Source organism: Garra rufa, chromosome 7 (genome assembly GCF_049309525.1).
Source record: "Garra rufa chromosome 7, GarRuf1.0, whole genome shotgun sequence".
Taxonomy (NCBI): Eukaryota; Metazoa; Chordata; class Actinopteri; order Cypriniformes; family Cyprinidae; genus Garra; species Garra rufa.
This window is the reverse complement of record NC_133367.1, coordinates 6,660,160-6,678,233: the sequence shown is the minus strand read 5'-3', so window position 1 is coordinate 6,678,233 and position 18,074 is coordinate 6,660,160. Positions and strand designations below refer to the sequence as shown.

Below are 18,074 nucleotides of genomic sequence, written 5' to 3'. Positions count from 1 at the left end.
AATATTTGTAATAATCTGACTAAACAGCTGAAAATTCGCAAATTCATTCTGTCACAAGGTGGCCCGGTAGGAGCGCTGAAATATTACCATTTTCCTAGTTACGGCTGTACACAAAGCAGTATTGAGCATTAAGCATTCTGAGGACAGTCGTTAACTTCAGATACATTCATATAAAGACATCCTTGCCGCGTATTGACTTTGAAACGTGCAGCGTGCATATATATTCAATGACGTCTTTGCCTTTTGAAGTTTTATCCAGCCCTATCGTGATTCTAGTATTTCTGTTCCCAACTTTTAAACTTATAATTAAGCCTTTTCTTATACTATTTAATATATTTAAATCTTTTTATAGCCTTAAATTTGATACAACTAAATTGAGGTGTTATAAGGACCCACAAGAGCCCTCTACTTTAAAATAGTCCAGTGAAACATTTTGGTAGCCCGACTAGAAAACACATCAGCCCCGAGAAATCGGGCTGGTGATTTTGTGAGCCCCAAATTCTCGTTTTAAACATAATACGTATTTGACGTTTTCAAGCCATCATGGACTGAGTAATAGGCTCTCGGTATATTTTATCTGCAGCTCTGTTCCATCAGCATAACAAAAAAATAACTATTTAATATGAAAGCGAATTAATATGAAATTGATGGAACTGCATATTTCAAGCACTTTCAAGCACTTCATCCAAAATCCAAACATTTTTCAAACCTTGAAAACACTACATTAAAATGTATAAATTTTATAATTTAACAAGATTTTCATGATAGTATACACTGTGTGCATAATTATTAGGCACGCTGATATTGTGGTCATATTTTTTTTTTCCAAGCACATTTGACCAATTCCAAACCAGATCAATCTTAATAACTACTATTCATTTCATATTTAATTATTTATAAGTGAAATATAATTGTCCATGAAGGCTGGAAGTGAAAAACTCCTCATATTCAGGTGTGCAGAATTGTTAGGCACATTTTCTTTTACAGATAAAATGAGCCAAAAAAAAAAAAAAAAGATTTACTTCAGACTGAAAAATCAAAAACTATTAAATGCCCATGAGAAGGATGCAATACTAATGCAATACTGGAATTTGCTAAGTTAAGGCATGACCACCGGACAAAAAAACGCTTGTTGCGTCTGCACTGTGAGAAAAATAGGTGGAGGAGAAAAGATGCATGGTAATTGCAAAGATTTACGATGAAGAATTAGTTATGAAACCATCGAACCATTTAGTCTCCAGTGCCACCTTTTTCCAGAACTGCAACCTACCTTGAGTCTCCAGAAGTGCAATGTGTCAGGTTCTCAGAGACTTTGCTTGGGCAAAAAAAAAACTAAAAAATGACTCAATTAATAAGAATAACATTCTGAAGTGTTGTGAAAAACATGGAGACTGTTTTTTTTTATAGACTTTATAGACAGATGAGTTGAGAGTGGCTCTTAAAGGACCAGCACCACATCCTCTTGCAGCACCTTTCAAAAATATATTTTCCAGAATCTGGCAGTAAGCTTTAACCCTTGTGCATTCAAAAAAAAAAAAAAAAAAAAAAAAATTACACATAGGTACAAAATGGACAAAAAATGTCCATGTCCAAAAACTGCCATAAAAATATGATTTATTAATATTTTTTCCCACTTTCACTGATGTCAATTTTTTAACCAGCATCTGTTCTATCCATAGATACCAAACATTCATTAATTTTCAGAATTTTAACCCTTTAAATTCTGGTTTGTTTACATAATGCCACAGGTGTTTTTTATGAAAAAATGAAAAATAGTAGTTAATTTCCATATATTAAATGATAAGCAGATTTTTTTTCTTTACTTATTAGCTTCCTGGGTGTGTCAATGAAGAACAACAACATTAATTTTGAGGCATTTATATTTTTTATGTAGTGTCAGATTAAAAAAAAAAAAAAAACTAACACTTAGGGCCATAATGGACAAAAATATCCATGTCAAAGAACTGTCATAGAAATGTTATATATTAATATATTTTTTCTACTTTCACTGACTGTTGTTTTTCATCAGCATCTCTTCCATTCATAATTACCAAACATCAATTCATTTTCAGAATTGTAATGCTTTAAAAGCTGGTTTCTTTCCATAATGCTGTCTGTCAGTGGGCAACACTAGCTCCAGAGATTCCTCTGCTGAGTAACGTCTCTTCATCTTGCAAGCAATGAAATGACCAAGCCCTCAAGCACCAAATATGTATAGGTTTTGCTTTGTGAACACCTGTCTGGGCTGTGCGAACACTCAAACTTTGTATAAAATCTACCAGACTAAACAATCAGCGTTTTCTTGTGGTGAAAACAAAAACAATGTGTTTAGGGGCTTCTGAACTTCTACATCAAATTCAAGCTCAGATTTTATTTCTGTACAAAAACAATAACAAATGAAAAAGTGCAATCAAGGAATAAGATCTGTGTTTGGGTGAAAAAGAAAAGTCTTCAACGCTCATTAACCTTCTTTGACCCTATTCCTAGTTTTCACATGGCCCTATGACCCTGCCAAGGGTGAGACTTGGAGTGGGATTTTTGATTGCCAGTACAATATCATTTCTTTCAAACATATTACACCCATAAAAAATTTAGTAAACACATGCAAACCACACTCTGACATCCTTACCAAAATACCCACACAATTTCAGCTGCATTATTTTTCCAATTGACTCTATAATAGGCTATAATATGCATAAGCAGAAAACACAAAAAGTGAGTATTTCTTTCATATGCCAAATTTGAAAAAAATGGCACGATCTAGTAAAAAATGGCAAAACTTTAAAATTTGAAGCCTTTCCGATAGAATGAATGCCTATTAGCAAATATTGCATAATTTTAAAGTCAAATGGCCCTGGGTTAAAAAAATGCAGTTTTAATGGGTTTCAATGTGGACATTTTTGTCCTTAAGGTCCTGAGTGTGAGTATTTTTTGTACGGAGGGTAAAATCGTTTTTTTGAAGGAAATGAGGGTGAAATATTAAAATTTCAATAAAAATACACACCTGAGCCACGATTTATGCAGATGGCATTAACAAAGACACACTTAAAACAAAAAACAAAACTGAAATAGACAAAAATGTCCACAAGGGTTAAGAGTTCATTTTGGTCCATCTCTGCAAGACAGACATTTCAGGACAGTAGATGGACTAAAACTGAAGTCCCAAAACTTACTGCCAAATTCTGGAGGATAAACTCAAAAGAGAAAGTCTCTGAGAACCTGACACATTGCACTTCTAGAGACTCCAGGTAGGTTGCAGTTCTGAAAAATGGTGGCACTGGAGACTAAATGGTTCCTGATGGTTTCGTATCTAATTCTTAACATTAATTCTTACTTTTTTGCAATTAACATGCAACTTTTTTTCTTCTGCCTAATAATTATGCACACAGTGTATATTTCTCTAATTTCCCATGTATTTTCCAGGACTAAAGAAAATCAGTAATTATTTTTAAGAATAATTTTTCAGGTTTTCCAGATGCATGGGAGCCCTAGATAAAAGATGAAAGCAAAAAATGATTAACTTACAGAGCTCTTTTGGAGGTTTTGATGACTGCTGATAATCTAATGAGACACTCGTCTGATTTCTTGAATTTCTGAAGCTCAAACTCCTCCAGCTCCTCCTCTGATGTCAACAATACAAAGACCAAAGCAGACCACTGGGCAGGTGAAAGATCAGCAGATGAGAGACTTCCTTTGCTAAGGTGGGTCTGAATGTCTTTCACCAGAGTTTGGTCGTTCAGTTCATTCAGACAGTAGAACAGATTGATGGATCTCTCTGGAGACAGATTAGCTTCCAATTTCTGCTTGATGTACCAAACAATTTCCTTTATGCTCTTGTCATTGTCATTTTGCTGTGTCAACAGACCCTGTAAGAGTCGCCGATTGGACTGGAGTGACAAACCAAGGAGGAATCGAAGAAAAAGATCCAGATGTCCATTATCACTCTCTAGTGCCTTGTCCACTGTAGTCTTGAGCAAATCAATCATGGTTTCACTTTTGAAAAGAAATATACTTTTCTTTTTTATGTTTAAATGTGCATAAAGAGCTGCAATAAACTCTTGAATGCTCAAGTGAACAAAGCAGTACATGGTACCAAGAACAATCCCAGTTTCCTCCTTAAAGATCTGGGTACACATGCCTGAATACACTGATGCCTTATAGACGTCAATACCACAGGCTTCCAGATCTCTGTCATAGAAGATCACATTGTTCCTTTCCAGCTGATGAAATGCCAGTTTCCCCAGTGAAAAGATGGCATCTTTATCCCAGGAAACATCTGGTGTATATTCTCCATCATACTTTCGTCTGCTCTGCTGGATCTGAAATCTGAGAAAGTGTGTGTACATTTGTGTCAGAGTCTTGGGAGTGTCTTCAGTATTTGACTCCTGCAGTGTTTTGGAGGCATCATCAGCCTGATTGTTTTTCACATCATTATTTCTTTTCTCCTCTAAAATGTTCTGGAGAACAGTGGCTGAAATCCAGCAGAAGACTGGGATGTGGCACATGATAAAGAGACTCTTTGATTGTTTAACATGATCAATAATTTCTTTGGCCAGATTCTCATCTGTGACTCTTTTTCTGAAGTACTCCTCCTTTTGTGCATCATTGAATCCTCGTATCTCTGTCAGCCGGTCGATACAGTCAGGAGGAATCTTACTTGCAGCTGCTGGTCTGGTGGTGATCCAGATGAGAGCAGAAGGAAGCAGATTTCCCTTGATGAGGTTTGTCAGGAGAACATCCAGAGAGACCGGTGATGAAATATCAGAACATGTCTCATTATCCTTAAAGTTTACAGGAAGTCGACATTCATCCAGTCCATCAAGAATGAACAGTACTTTTTGGTTCCTTCTTGTAAGGTTCAGATTTTTTGACTCTGGAAAAAACTGAGTTATAAGGTCCATCAAACTTAGTTTTTCTTTCTCCTTTAAGTTCATCTCTCTGAATGGAAGAGGAAATATGAAGCTGATATCCTGATTTTCTTTTCCTTCGGCCCAATCCAGAACAAACTTTTGCACAGAGACTGATTTTCCGATGCCAGCAACTCCTTTTGTCAGTACAGTTCTGATCTGCTTGTCTTCTTCAGGTGCTTCAAACAAATTTGTGCATTCAACCTGTATTTCTTGTGATTCCTGACGTCTGGAAGCAACTTCAATCTGTCTTACCTCATGTTCAGTATTGACCTGTTCACTACAACCCTGAGTGATATAGAGATCTGTGTAGATGTTATTCAGAAGAGTAGAGTCACCTTGCTTTGCAATTCCTTCAATCACACACTGATATTTCTTCTTTAGGCTACATTTTAGCTGATGAATGAAGACCAGCTCATCTAAACAGAAACAAAAATACAGAATATTTTAATCTTATTTTCTCTCCTACATTTATAAGTGAGTCTGGCAGATTGCCATGAGTCTCTTACCTTCTAGAGTATCAGCAGCTTCATCTTGCTTCATCTCTCTCAGGAAGTAGAGTGTGAGATCAAGAGCTGCTTCTTTGATACTGCATCTGTTCTCATTAAAATCCTTCACAAAGTATTGCACATCCTCTTTTTGTAATATTTTCTTAAACTTGTCCAGTTCTTTCTTTAGAAATGTAATTATTATGCTCTCAAGATCCTACAAAGCAAGTAAAAAATAAATGAAAGAAAAAAAAATCTTCATCCATATTTGATAAAAACTACTATTTTTTAATAATTAAAAATGTTTGTAAAAAATCAGTTTGAGACAAATGTTAATTAGCTGTCAGTATTAATAATACATTATTTTATGGGTTCTTAAAAAATAATGGTCAAGAAGAATTATAAATAACATTTCTCTTGCACTCGTATTCAATAACATATTTGTTTGTCATATTTATTAATTATTCATGAAGATGTGTTTCATTACTTGGAAAAACTGTAGGAAACTGTTTGTAAAGTCCTTGTGGTTCCTTTTAGTCTGGAAATCTGGATCTAAGGTTTCATTCTGAAGCCTGCTGCTCAATAAAATAAATCAAATTATTGCATTTCTGGGGAAATATGACTAAAATCTCTTGTAAACATGTTCTAGCAAAAGGAAAAACAATATTTGATACATTTATGAACTATAAAGTTTAATAATAATTATACACTTTCTAACACAGTCTGTGTAAAGAAAAAATAAGAAACATCAAATACCGTATGGTTTGTGATGCTGTTTCTCCACTGAAATTTGGTACTTCACCCTTTGAGTGGTCACTCTTCACAGACACAGAGCTGGACACATGTGAGCCTGATCTTACACTAATGATGCAGAGAGAAAAACTTTACAACAGGATGTTCATCTGTGTTTAACATTGGCAATCATATTCTCTAGTCCTTCACAGAAACACTTGCAGAGCTTTAAAGATGGTAGTCATTCTTGTTTACAGACTCACATTTGTTTCACAATATCTGTAAAGCATTTCTGATCTAATTGAAGACAACCTTTTCTTTTTTGAGAGAAGAAATGTCAGTGCTACACAGTTCTGTTAGCATACTTAAATAAAAGAGACCATATGACACTATTTTAAAAGGTCATCACTTTGTTTATTGGGTGTTACAATAATAATGTCGTTGTAATAATTATCCATTTGATACAGAGTCCAAGTCTGAGCTGAACCTTTCACAGTGTTAAGCTTTCATTTTGCAACTCTCTTACCTTTCAGATACAATCTCTTAAAATTATAATTTTTCTTTTTCACCGTAACAACTTTATGTACTGAAGTACCAACATAAAAAAAAAAAAATGCTATTTAGGTGTGGTTTATTGTATTTTATTTACAGTTTATTTATGTGTGTATAGCTCAGGTGTGTATGCACTGCAGCTCCATAAAGTGTGCTGTACACAAGCTAACCTTTGGGTTAACGGCTCAGAACAGCATAATAAATAAATCTTAACCACTGATTCCAAATAAAGCGGGTTTGCTTTCGCATCCAAACACACAGCGGCTCCACAACATGACGACAACACTTCAACTCAATGAAGACTCGTCTTCTCTTTGTGGAAACCTTTGGACATCATTACGCTAATATTTCACATTGTGATGCAGAAATTTGTGAAAGTAATATCTGGACTTCAATCAAGGCATTTTAGTCATTTCAGGATCAGTGTTCTCTGTTAGAGAGAATAAATCGCTTTGTAGGAGACTATGATATTTATAACTCTGAAGATCTTACACAAACAGATACATTACACACTAAAGGAAATGAAAACATTAAAAAGCATCATATGACCCCTTTAAATTAAGTGTGTGGTCATTTTTAAATGTCTGAATATACATTCATGACCTTAAAACAAAATCACTGATGTCGAATAATTTACTCAAGTATCTACATATCAAATGCTGAAGAGCGACTGTAAACTGAGACAAGATTGTAAATTATGATTCTGATTTTCAGTTCTCAGATATTTATAATCTATTGGCTACTTTTTAAATTATTTAATGTTATTTTAGCAAAGCTTTTTTAGAGCAAACATGTGAAAGTCCATCAGTGTTTAAAACGATTGTCTGAAAACAGACTCAGTCTTACCTCTGTTTGTGTGAGAGACTCATCTCAGACGGAGAGTCCTTTCCTCGCTCCTCTGACATACTGCAGATAAACTGCCAGAGATCAGCACTGGGTTGAGAAAACTATCTGCTGTTCAGTTTGACCTGGAGATGATGATCCTAAATGAGATCAAGAAATATCTGGAGTTAGCAGCAACACAAAACATTAGATCAAATAAAGTCAGTTATGAACAAATGCATTGCCATGTAGAATAAACAAATGGTCTTAACGAGAAATGGCGGATTTAAACATACTTTCGATTTCGCATCACAAAACAACAGCAAAAAAACAGAAGCGAAAATACGGAAATACTTTTAGAAACACATTCGTCTTCAATAACCCCTTTTGGAAAACTTACTTGCAGTCTTGTCCACTAAGAAGAGCATTTATACGTATTTGAAACGATCATTTTCTGTCCTTTAGGCCTGTAGTTTGTCAGCAATAATTCTCATATCTCTCAGACAGATTGGATTAAATACAAAAACAATGTCCGCGAGTGTTAAAATTAGTAGGGTCTGCGCTAAAGTTGTATCTATAAAATGTTTTCTAGGACATATATTGGATAAAATCCTATGAGCATCGATTTGTTTTGCTATCTGAGTGTTTTCCGTAGTTACTTTCGTTTTCGTCTTCTTCGTGCGTTTTTCTGGAGGGTTTGAACGAGCTGAACAGTTACTGCCACCTGCTGTACTGGAGCCTGAATTATATTTATAATTTATAGAAACATCATTTGTTATATTTTTAAAGTTGTTGTTTTTTATTGTTTTTACTGTACAAACTGTACACCTACTCGTCACAAAAAAATCAACATACTTCCTTTTTTAATAAAATATTGTTTGCAAGTGATCTAAATTATTCTAAGACTCAAGACATTCCATCATAAATCACATTTATGTTAGTATATGTGTTATATAATAATACATCTAATAAATCATGAACATTTGAAGCTAAAGGAGACTCAAGTAAAAAAAAGTGTAACAAACATGTTACTAAAGACAAGCAAAACAAATCATTCATTATACATTTTAAACATGTATTTAACATTTATTTAGGTTTGTTGAACTTATAAAACACATAATTTGCTTCTTTTAAAGATGATTATAAATACAATTACATTATATGTAACAGTGTATAAAAATAAACATTTACAAAAGTTTTAGGTGATCATAAAAATGGCTTACATTTTTCTGCAAACAATGATGTCCATTCTGTGAATGAAAGATTTACAAAAATGTTTAAGTTGAAATATAAACAAAACAATGAGAAACTGATGGTCTGTTTCAGATCCTCACACAGATCGAAGGGGAGATGGATGACTATTAGACCAGATTATCTGATCTGTCTTTTTTCTAAGACAGAGGTTCCCTACAGACGATGTCCGGTGGTTCATGCTTAAATTTCAACTAAAGAACAATTTGTATTAGGTTTCAATCGCTTTAGATTCCTAATGTTTCTTATTTTAAACATAATCTTCAACGTTTAATCCCTTCACAAACACACAATAAAACATGTTGCCAAAGTCTTTAACTAGATAATATTTCATTTGTTTTAAATGTATGCGAAGGAGCTTGTGTCAGACGCAGAGCTGGTAATCTCTATATTTAGGTTGTATCTTTTAGAAAATGTTATATTTATTTTATTTCAAAATATAGTCCTGTTTTAAAGGCTAAAAAGTGTCCATATCGTAGAGTATCCTGAGCCCAATATCTGACATCCTGTGGATCTATGATCTAGTTCTGCACTTAATGCTGTGCTCCTACTTTTCAAATGCATCTCATGTCACATTGACACAAATTCTTTCAGATACTCACTGACTTTTCAGAGTTGTAAACTACGCTTGTATCAAACAACACATGTGAGGACTGTCTTCTGTGGTTCAGTGGCTCTCCTGAGAATAGTTCATTGCTCTTAAAAAGTTGAATTAAAAAGCATTCGGCCACAACAGACTCCCAATGTGAGGTGAATGTCAAAACCTAGTATACAATATGCAGCATTTTATGTATATGATTTTACTGTTAATATTTATTTGCTACTTTTATCAGTCTGATAAATGTGTGGTCAATACTGTACATAATAAAAATGACAATCATGCCAACAAGTATGTTAGACACAATGGTTTTAAGAAAGTGATGTTTTTAACTGGAAAGGAGAACCAGGTGAGGCTTCTCAACCGAACAAAGAAAACACATTTTATATTCCTTCAACATATTTTATTTAATATTTCTGCATGAGTACCATGTTTTTTTATTGCTTTTTCTAAATGTTAATCTTTTTCTAATTGTATCAGCTGAGCTTGTTTCAACTGTTTAAGGCCATTTTCTTATGTTATTATTTTTGACCCACATAGATATAGAGTAAATCTTATCATCCATGCTTTTCCCCTACATTTACAAACCCCAAATAAGACAGCAAGCACGATCATCAATTCAATAAGACTAGTTACCCAGTTACACATCATGTAAGAAAAGTGTCATAATGCATCCAGAATACAGAAATCCTGCTCTTGATCTATTACAACTGACATTTTCCGTCATCAAATGATCAGGATTACGGATGAGTCTGTTCACATCTTGTTTGTTGGACTGTATTTGTCTTTAGGTGAGTCCTTCTCTATGAGAGCCATCAGCATTCAGCATTGCTTTTGTCAGATTTGCTAGAGGTATATGGCACCTTGTTGTAACCCGATCAATTAAGAAACATAACATTATACTGCTCCCCATTGAAAAGGTTTTTTAGACATAGTCTTTTATGCAAGAAATATGTCTGCACAACATAAATATGGATCAGTTTAACAAATACCTAATACTGAAACCCTCTCTTCTGAACTATCGTGGAAGTTTTTTTAATATTGATTTTGATTGTCCGTCCACTACGTTATACCTTTGTCATTGTTTTTGTACAGTTTTTAGACGAAGACAATTCTCAGACTTCTCAGGTCAAACATGCTGTGAATGTTTGGAGGAAAACAAGAACTAGTACAGTATAAGATAATTAAATGAAGGTCCTTCTACAAGAAAGTGTTTAAACTGAGATTGTGAAGTACTTTAGAGCTTTTTCCCCCGATCTGGCTACAAAATCTTAATCGCCAATCCTACTGTTCCTCTGCTACATGTACGTCTATCTTATTTAAAAACACATAAAGTTACACATTACAAGTTGAAGACGGTGTGGAAACACTATTGTCTTTGTACGCATCTCTAAACAGGCCATTAATAAATAAATCACAGTTATTTTAAGCGAAAGGGTTGATTCAGACCATTTTATTCAGTTGTTGTGTTTGTCTTTTAGTTTTTTGTTCCAGGAAACAGGTACAACTGCAACTTCACGTTGTCATGTTTGACTTAATAATCTCTTCTTCTTTAAGAAAACATTTTTTAACATATCTTAGTTCTCTTAATGTTTCAGAATTGTAAATGTTTGTTTAGCTTAAATATTATTTTTTTGTCAGTTGCATAGTTGTTACGGGTTGGTGCTGGAATGATGAGACGAGACACGAATTACAAACAGAGTCTTTTAATATATCCAAGGAGCAGACTGATCAGGAACATGAAATCTTTCCACACACGCAACGTATACACAAAGCAAAGACCGACAGTAAACTGAACTCAAAGACAGACTTATAAAGGGACTAGATAATTACAGACAGGTGCAGGGGATGATGATAATGAGGGCTAAACCAAAGCAGACAGATCGACAGGGGAAGACAATGGGAGAAACTAAGTACACAAACAGACAGAACTATGACAATAGTTGTCAGGCATGAAATGTATATCTATTTTTAAATAATTATGGTAGAGTTACAGGTTCTGTGTAGTCGGATGTCCGTAAGCGGGGAAATCTCGACAGTAACTGTGACAGATGAGAGAATTACTCAAACAGTCCACCGCGTTATCTTTTAATAAAATATTGCATTGAATGCCACTAAGACAAATTCTGTAGCAGTGTTCATTAAAACGTCGAAATGAAAATAAACGTACAAATATTCATAATATATTCTAACGACACAACAGACTGATCTTTGCTAAGTACACCTACAGTTGTTAGATATCTTGACCTTATCCGTGTGTTTAACGCCGCTACTGCGCTAGGCCTTTCACACCGTTGTGAGATTTAAACCACAAAGTTTTGCATTACACTTCATAACCAGAACAATTTTAGCGGTTTCCAATATTTCTGTGAATTTGCTTGAGTTAATCAAATATCGTTTTAATCCGTTTTCTTGACCTCAAGACACTTGTGTTACTAATACTATCCTAGTTTATATCTGTCAGGGTTTAGCAAGAGAGAGGACCCAAATGCAGAATGAGCTTAAACAGTTTATTGACTGGACAGGGCACAAAAGGGAAGGGGCAGGAAGACAGTCCAAAAGGTAGGCTGGGAACACACTACAGAGGAATCCGGGGAGGTCAAGAGACTCAGGAGGAACTCAGGAGGCCGGGCAGGAACGGACAAACACACAAATGACAAGACAAAAGACAGGCACAAAAAATAAGCTTAAACTAAGACGGGGAAGAGCTAGGTAAAACCAAAAGAAAGACTATCAAAAAGACTAGAAAAATATCAAATCAGAAGGATAAAGAAATTAACAAAACGCTAGAAAATAAAAGACCGGAAGAGCTAGGAAAGAAATAAAGGTTATCAAAAAGACTACAAAAAAACAAAAGGTTAACAAAAAGCTAGAAAGACAAATCTAGAAAGAAAACAAAAGACAGGATGATCTTGGTAAAACAAAAAATAGACTAGAAAGAACAAATCAAAAGGATAACAAAAATAAATAAAATCACTTCTAAAGGGAACAAGTAAGGGAGAAGGGGAAAAACTAAGGCAAAAACTGAAACTAGTTAAACGGGGAAAAACACTGACGGCAATATAGAGCTGGACTGAAAAATCTCAAAGTTCAAAACTTTCACAAACTCACAAAACGAACCAGCAAAGACAAGAGGGAAAGAGCACAATATAAAGGGAGGAAAGACATGAGGATCAGGTGAGTACAATTAGACAAACGAGAAGAACAGGTGACAACACTCAAACAAACGAGGACTAAACAAGAGGGCGTGGAAAAGGGAAACAAGGAGGTGGGGCAACAGGAGCACATGGCAGACATAAACAAAGACACAGCCATGTGCTGACACACAAGACAAACAAGGAAACATTAAACAAAGACAAAACAGACAAGGCTGTCAGGGCAGGATCATGACAGTACCCTCCCCCTGACGGACGCCTCCAGGCGTCCATAAAGGGCAACGGCCAAGGGGGTACAAACTGGGAGGGTGGGTGGGGTGGCGGTTTGGGAAACCCAGGGTAGACAGGGAAATTTGGAGGAAAAGGGGGGTGAAGGAAAAGTCCAGGGGGTTGGCTTGGGACATAGGAGGGGGGAGGCCACCTAAAAGGCCCACTAGGTCCAGGAAACAGAGGGGGTGGGATGGGAGGGCCAGGAAAACCTCCAGAAGCCCCTCTAGGTCTGTGGGTGCTTTTGATTTGAGGGAGCTTGGGACTTGGCTTGGGGGTCGAATCCGGGAAGCCCTCCAGGGCTACTGGGACTGGTTTAGGGGATGAATCCGAGGACTCGGGAGCGACGGCCATCTTGGCCGAGAACTCAGGGACGGTGGCCTCTTTGGCCGGGGATACAGGATCAACGGCCATCCTGGCCGGGAACTCAGGAACGGGGGCCTCTTTGGCCAGGGGCTCAGAATTGGCGGCCATCTTGGCCAGGGATTCGGGATTAACGGCCATCTTGGCCGGGGCCTCGGGATCGGCGGCCCTCTTGGCCGGGGATACAGGATCAACGGCCATCCTGGCCGGGAACTCAGGAATGGCGGCCTCTTTGGCCGGGGATTCGGGATTGACGGCCATCTTGGCCGGGGACTCGGGATCGGCGGCTCTCTTGGCCGGGGATACAGGGTTGACAGCCATCTTGGCCGGGGACTTGGAATCGGCGGCTCTCTTGGCCGGGGATACAGGATCAACGGCCATCCTGGCTGGGAACTCAAGAACGGCGGCCTCTTTGGCCGGGGGCTCAGAGTTGGCGGCCATCTTGGCCGGGGACTCGGGATTGACAGCCATCCTGGCCGGGAACTCAGGAACGGGGGCCTCTTTGGCCAGGGGCTCAGAATTGGCGGCCATCTTGGCCAGGGATTCGGGATTAACGGCCATCTTGGCCGGGGCCTCAGGATCGGCGGCCCTCTTGGCCGGGGATACAGGATCAACGGCCATCCTGGCCGGGAACTCAGGAATGGCGGCCTCTTTGGCCGGGGATTCGGGATTGACGGCCATCTTGGCCGGGGACTCGGGATCGGCGGCTCTCTTGGCCGGGGATACAGGGTTGACAGCCATCTTGGCCGGGGACTTGGAATCGGCGGCTCTCTTGGCCGGGGATACAGGATCAACGGCCATCCTGGCTGGGAACTCAAGAACGGCGGCCTCTTTGGCCGGGGGCTCAGAGTTGGCGGCCATCTTGGCCGGGGACTCGGGATTGACAGCCATCCTGGCCTGGGACTCGGGATCGGCGGCCTTCTTGGCCGGGGATACAGGATCAACGGCCATCCTGGCCGGGAACTGGGGAACGGCGGCCTCTTTGGCCGGGGGCTCAGAATTAACGGCCATCTTGGCCGGGGATACAGGATTGACGGCCATCTTGGCCGGGGACTCGGGATCGGCAGCTCTCTTGGCCGGGGATACAGGATCAACGGCCATCCTGGCCGGGAACTCAGGAACGGCGGCCTCTTTGGCCGGGGGCTCAGAGTTGGCGGCCATCCTGGGAGCCGACTCAGGACGCTCGGGTGAGGTGTGACCTGACCCCGAAGGAACAGCTGTGACCTGACTGTGCTCAGGAGGAGAGGCTGCATCCTGACCTGCCTCGGGAAGCGTGGCAGTGTCCTGACTGGGCTCAGGAAGCGTGGCAGTGTCCTGACTGGGCTCAGGAAGCGTGGCAGTGTCCTGACTGGGCTCAGGAAGCATGGCAGTGTCCTGACTGGGCTCAGGAAGCGTGGCTGCATCCTGACCTGCCTCGGGAAGCGTGGCAGTGTCCTGACTGGGCTCAGGAAGCGTGGCAGTGTCCTGACTGGGCTCAGGAAGCGTGGCAGTGTCCTGACTGGGCTCAGGAAGCGTGGCAGTGTCCTGACTGGGCTCAGGAAGCGTGGCAGTGTCCTGACTGGGCTCAGGAAGCGTGGCAGTGTCCTGACTGGGCTCAGGAAGCGTGGCAGTGTCCTGACCTGCCTCGGGAAGCGTGGCTGCGTCCTGACCTGCCTCGGGAAGCGTGGCAGTGTCCTGACCTGCCTCGGGAAGCGTGGCAGTGTCCTGACCTGCCTCGGGAAGCGTGGCAGTGTCCTGACTGGGCTCAGGAAGCGTGGCAGTGTCCTGACTGGGCTCAGGAAGCGTGGCAGTGTCCTGACTGGGCTCAGGAAGCGTGGCAGTGTCCTGACTGGGCTCAGGAAGCGTGGCAGTGTCCTGACTGGGCTCAGGAAGCGTGGCAGTGTCCTGACTGGGCTCAGGAAGCGTGGCAGTGTCCTGACTGGGCTCAGGAAGCGTGGCAGTGTCCTGACTGGGCTCAGGAAGCGTGGCAGTGTCCTGACTGGGCTCAGGAAGCGTGGCAGTGTCCTGACTGGGCTCAGGAAGCGTGGCAGTGTCCTGACTGGGCTCAGGAAGCGTGGCAGTGTCCTGACTGGGCTCAGGAAGCGTGGCAGTGTCCTGACTGGGCTCAGGAAGCGTGGCAGTGTCCTGACTGGGCTCAGGAAGCGTGGCAGTGTGTTTGGCCAGCTCTGGAATGACTAGAGTGGTCTTGGCAGACTCCGGCATGACTTGAGCTGGCTCGGGAGACTCAGAGACTAAGGCAGTTTTCTGGGCGGCCCTCTTCCTTCTCTGCTTACACATCAGAGCGGAAACTGGAGCGGACTCAGGGGCTGGAGCCGACACTGGAGCGGACTCAGGGGCTGGAGCCGACACTGGAGCGGACTCAGGGGCTGGAGCCGACACTGGAGCGGACTCGGGGGCTGGAGCCGACACTGGAGCGGACTCGGGGGCTGGAGCCGACACTGGAGCGGACTCGGGGGCTGGAGCCGACACTGGAGCGGACTCGGGGGCTGGAGCCGACACTGGAGCGGACTCGGGGGCTGGAGCCGACACTGGAGCGGACTCGGGGGCTGGAGCCGACACTGGAGCGGACTCAGGGGCTGGAGCAGACACTGGAGCGGACTCAGGGGCTGGAGCAGACACTGGAGCGGACTCAGGGGCTGGAGCAGACACTGGAGCGGACTCAGGGGCTGGAGCAGACACTGGAGCGGACTCAGGGGCTGGAGCAGACACTGGAGCGGACTCAGGGGCTGGAGCAGACACTGGAGCGGACTCAGGGGCTGGAGCAGACACTGGAGCGGACTCAGGGGCTGGAGCAGACACTGGAGCGGACTCAGGGGCTGGAGCAGACACTGGAGCGGACTCAGGGGCTGGAGCCGACACTGGAGCGGATTCTGGGGCTGGAGCAGACACTGGCGCGGACTCTTTGGCAGACGCAGCAGATCGAGCCGCCCTCCTCCTACGATCCCTCCGTATTCTAGTGGGAGTCAGAAGATGATGGTGGACTTGACTCGGAGGGGAAAGAAGGGCAGGCTGGTCATTGCCGACATTCTCCGGAGGGTTAAGGATCTGCCAGTCCTTGCGATGGTGCAAGTAATTGGAAAAGCCCCAGAAATCCAGGATTTGAAGTTGCTCCATTTCCCAGCGTGGCAAGGGGTCATCCAGGGTGAGGTTAAAGGCCTCCTTCAGGGCCGAGTCGTCATAACCCAGACCCCTAGCCATGGTCCAGAAGAACTGGGAATAGGACCGTGGTTCCACGCCCTGCTGGCGAAGGGATGCCACTGCCTGCTGGAGTGCCAGATATTCCTCAGTGGTAGCGGGAGGAACGATCTTCAAGCTCATTCTGCTGGGTCCTGGATGGCTGGTTCGTTCTGTCAGGGTTTAGCAAGAGAGAGGACCCAAATGCAGAATGAGCTTAAACAGTTTATTGACTGGACAGGGCACAAAAGGGAAGGGGCAGGAAGACAGTCCAAAAGGTAGGCTGGGAACACACTACAGAGGAATCCGGGGAGGTCAAGAGACTCAGGAGGAACTCAGGAGGCCGGGCAGGAACGGACAAACACACAAATGACAAGACAAAAGACAGGCACAAAAAATAAGCTTAAACTAAGACGGGGAAGAGCTAGGTAAAACCAAAAGAAAGACTATCAAAAAGACTAGAAAAATATCAAATCAGAAGGATAAAGAAATTAACAAAACGCTAGAAAATAAAAGACCGGAAGAGCTAGGAAAGAAATAAAGGTTATCAAAAAGACTACAAAAAAACAAAAGGTTAACAAAAAGCTAGAAAGACAAATCTAGAAAGAAAACAAAAGACAGGATGATCTTGGTAAAACAAAAAATAGACTAGAAAGAACAAATCAAAAGGATAACAAAAATAAATAAAATCACTTCTAAAGGGAACAAGTAAGGGAGAAGGGGAAAAACTAAGGCAAAAACTGAAACTAGTTAAACGGGGAAAAACACTGACAGCAATATAGAGCTGGACTGAAAAATCTCAAAGTTCAAAACTTTCACAAACTCACAAAACGAACCAGCAAAGACAAGAGGGAAAGAGCACAATATAAAGGGAGGAAAGACATGAGGATCAGGTGAGTACAATTAGACAAACGAGAAGAACAGGTGACAACACTCAAACAAACGAGGACTAAACAAGAGGGCGTGGAAAAGGGAAACAAGGAGGTGGGGCAACAGGAGCACATGGCAGACATAAACAAAGACACAGCCATGTGCTGACACACAAGACAAACAAGGAAACATTAAACAAAGACAAAACAGACAAGGCTGTCAGGGCAGGATCATGACAATATCAGATATAAGACACTAGATAATTTCTTAATAATTATTTCTGTTTTTCAATAATACTGAAAACAGGTAGGTGAACTTAAAAAAAAAAGTTTAAACTGTATATGTATCATTGTATTTATATGCAAATATAAATGTGTTGAATAAAGACAATGTATTTGAGATGTATCTATAGAGGAGCGAGAAAGACACAAATGCTGTTAACTGTTCAAAAAATGTTTAGTTGGTCTGGACTGATGAAGGAGAAACTCCATCCACAGAACAAAGACAATATACTGGATATCTGTACATTAACAACAGACACACACATAACGGAATATAAAGTAGAATAGAATAACAATGTGTATAAAATATGAGATAACTAATGTTTTAGATAACATGGACTTTTCACATTGTAGACTTGTTTTATATCTTTGACACATTTAAGTGCTGCACTTGACAATCACATTTAAACATTTGAATCATTATGAATGAGTTTAATACAAATATTATTAAACTGAAGAGCCAGACAGACTCATCTGAGCGTCTTCCTCCTGTTTCAGCTTTCAATAAAACAAAAGCATCATTTGCTTGAATACTAAATCAACATGAATCATTCAGTATCACATGTTTCTAACACACATGCTGCATTATTTGATTGTAAAGTCTGAGTCTCTTC

At 40.8% G+C, this 18,074-nt stretch overlaps 1 protein-coding gene across 1 annotated transcript in view; it reads right to left on the bottom strand.

Annotated features, from left to right (window-relative positions):
- The window catches only part of LOC141337881 (NACHT, LRR and PYD domains-containing protein 3-like), a 134,954-nt gene extending 118,501 nt beyond the window's left edge, over window positions 1-16,453 (bottom strand). The window contains exons 1-6 of the mRNA XM_073843458.1: window positions 16,075-16,453; window positions 12,747-13,155; window positions 7,526-7,585; window positions 6,193-6,256; window positions 5,417-5,612; window positions 3,526-5,326 (exon numbers count right to left, since the gene is read on the bottom strand). Of these exons, the coding sequence (XP_073699559.1) occupies window positions 3,526-5,326; window positions 5,417-5,612; window positions 6,193-6,256; window positions 7,526-7,585; window positions 12,747-13,155; window positions 16,075-16,453 (2,909 nt within the window). The remainder of the gene's footprint in view (window positions 1-3,525; window positions 5,327-5,416; window positions 5,613-6,192; window positions 6,257-7,525; window positions 7,586-12,746; window positions 13,156-16,074) is intronic.
- Window positions 16,454-18,074: the final 1,621 nt, after the last annotated feature.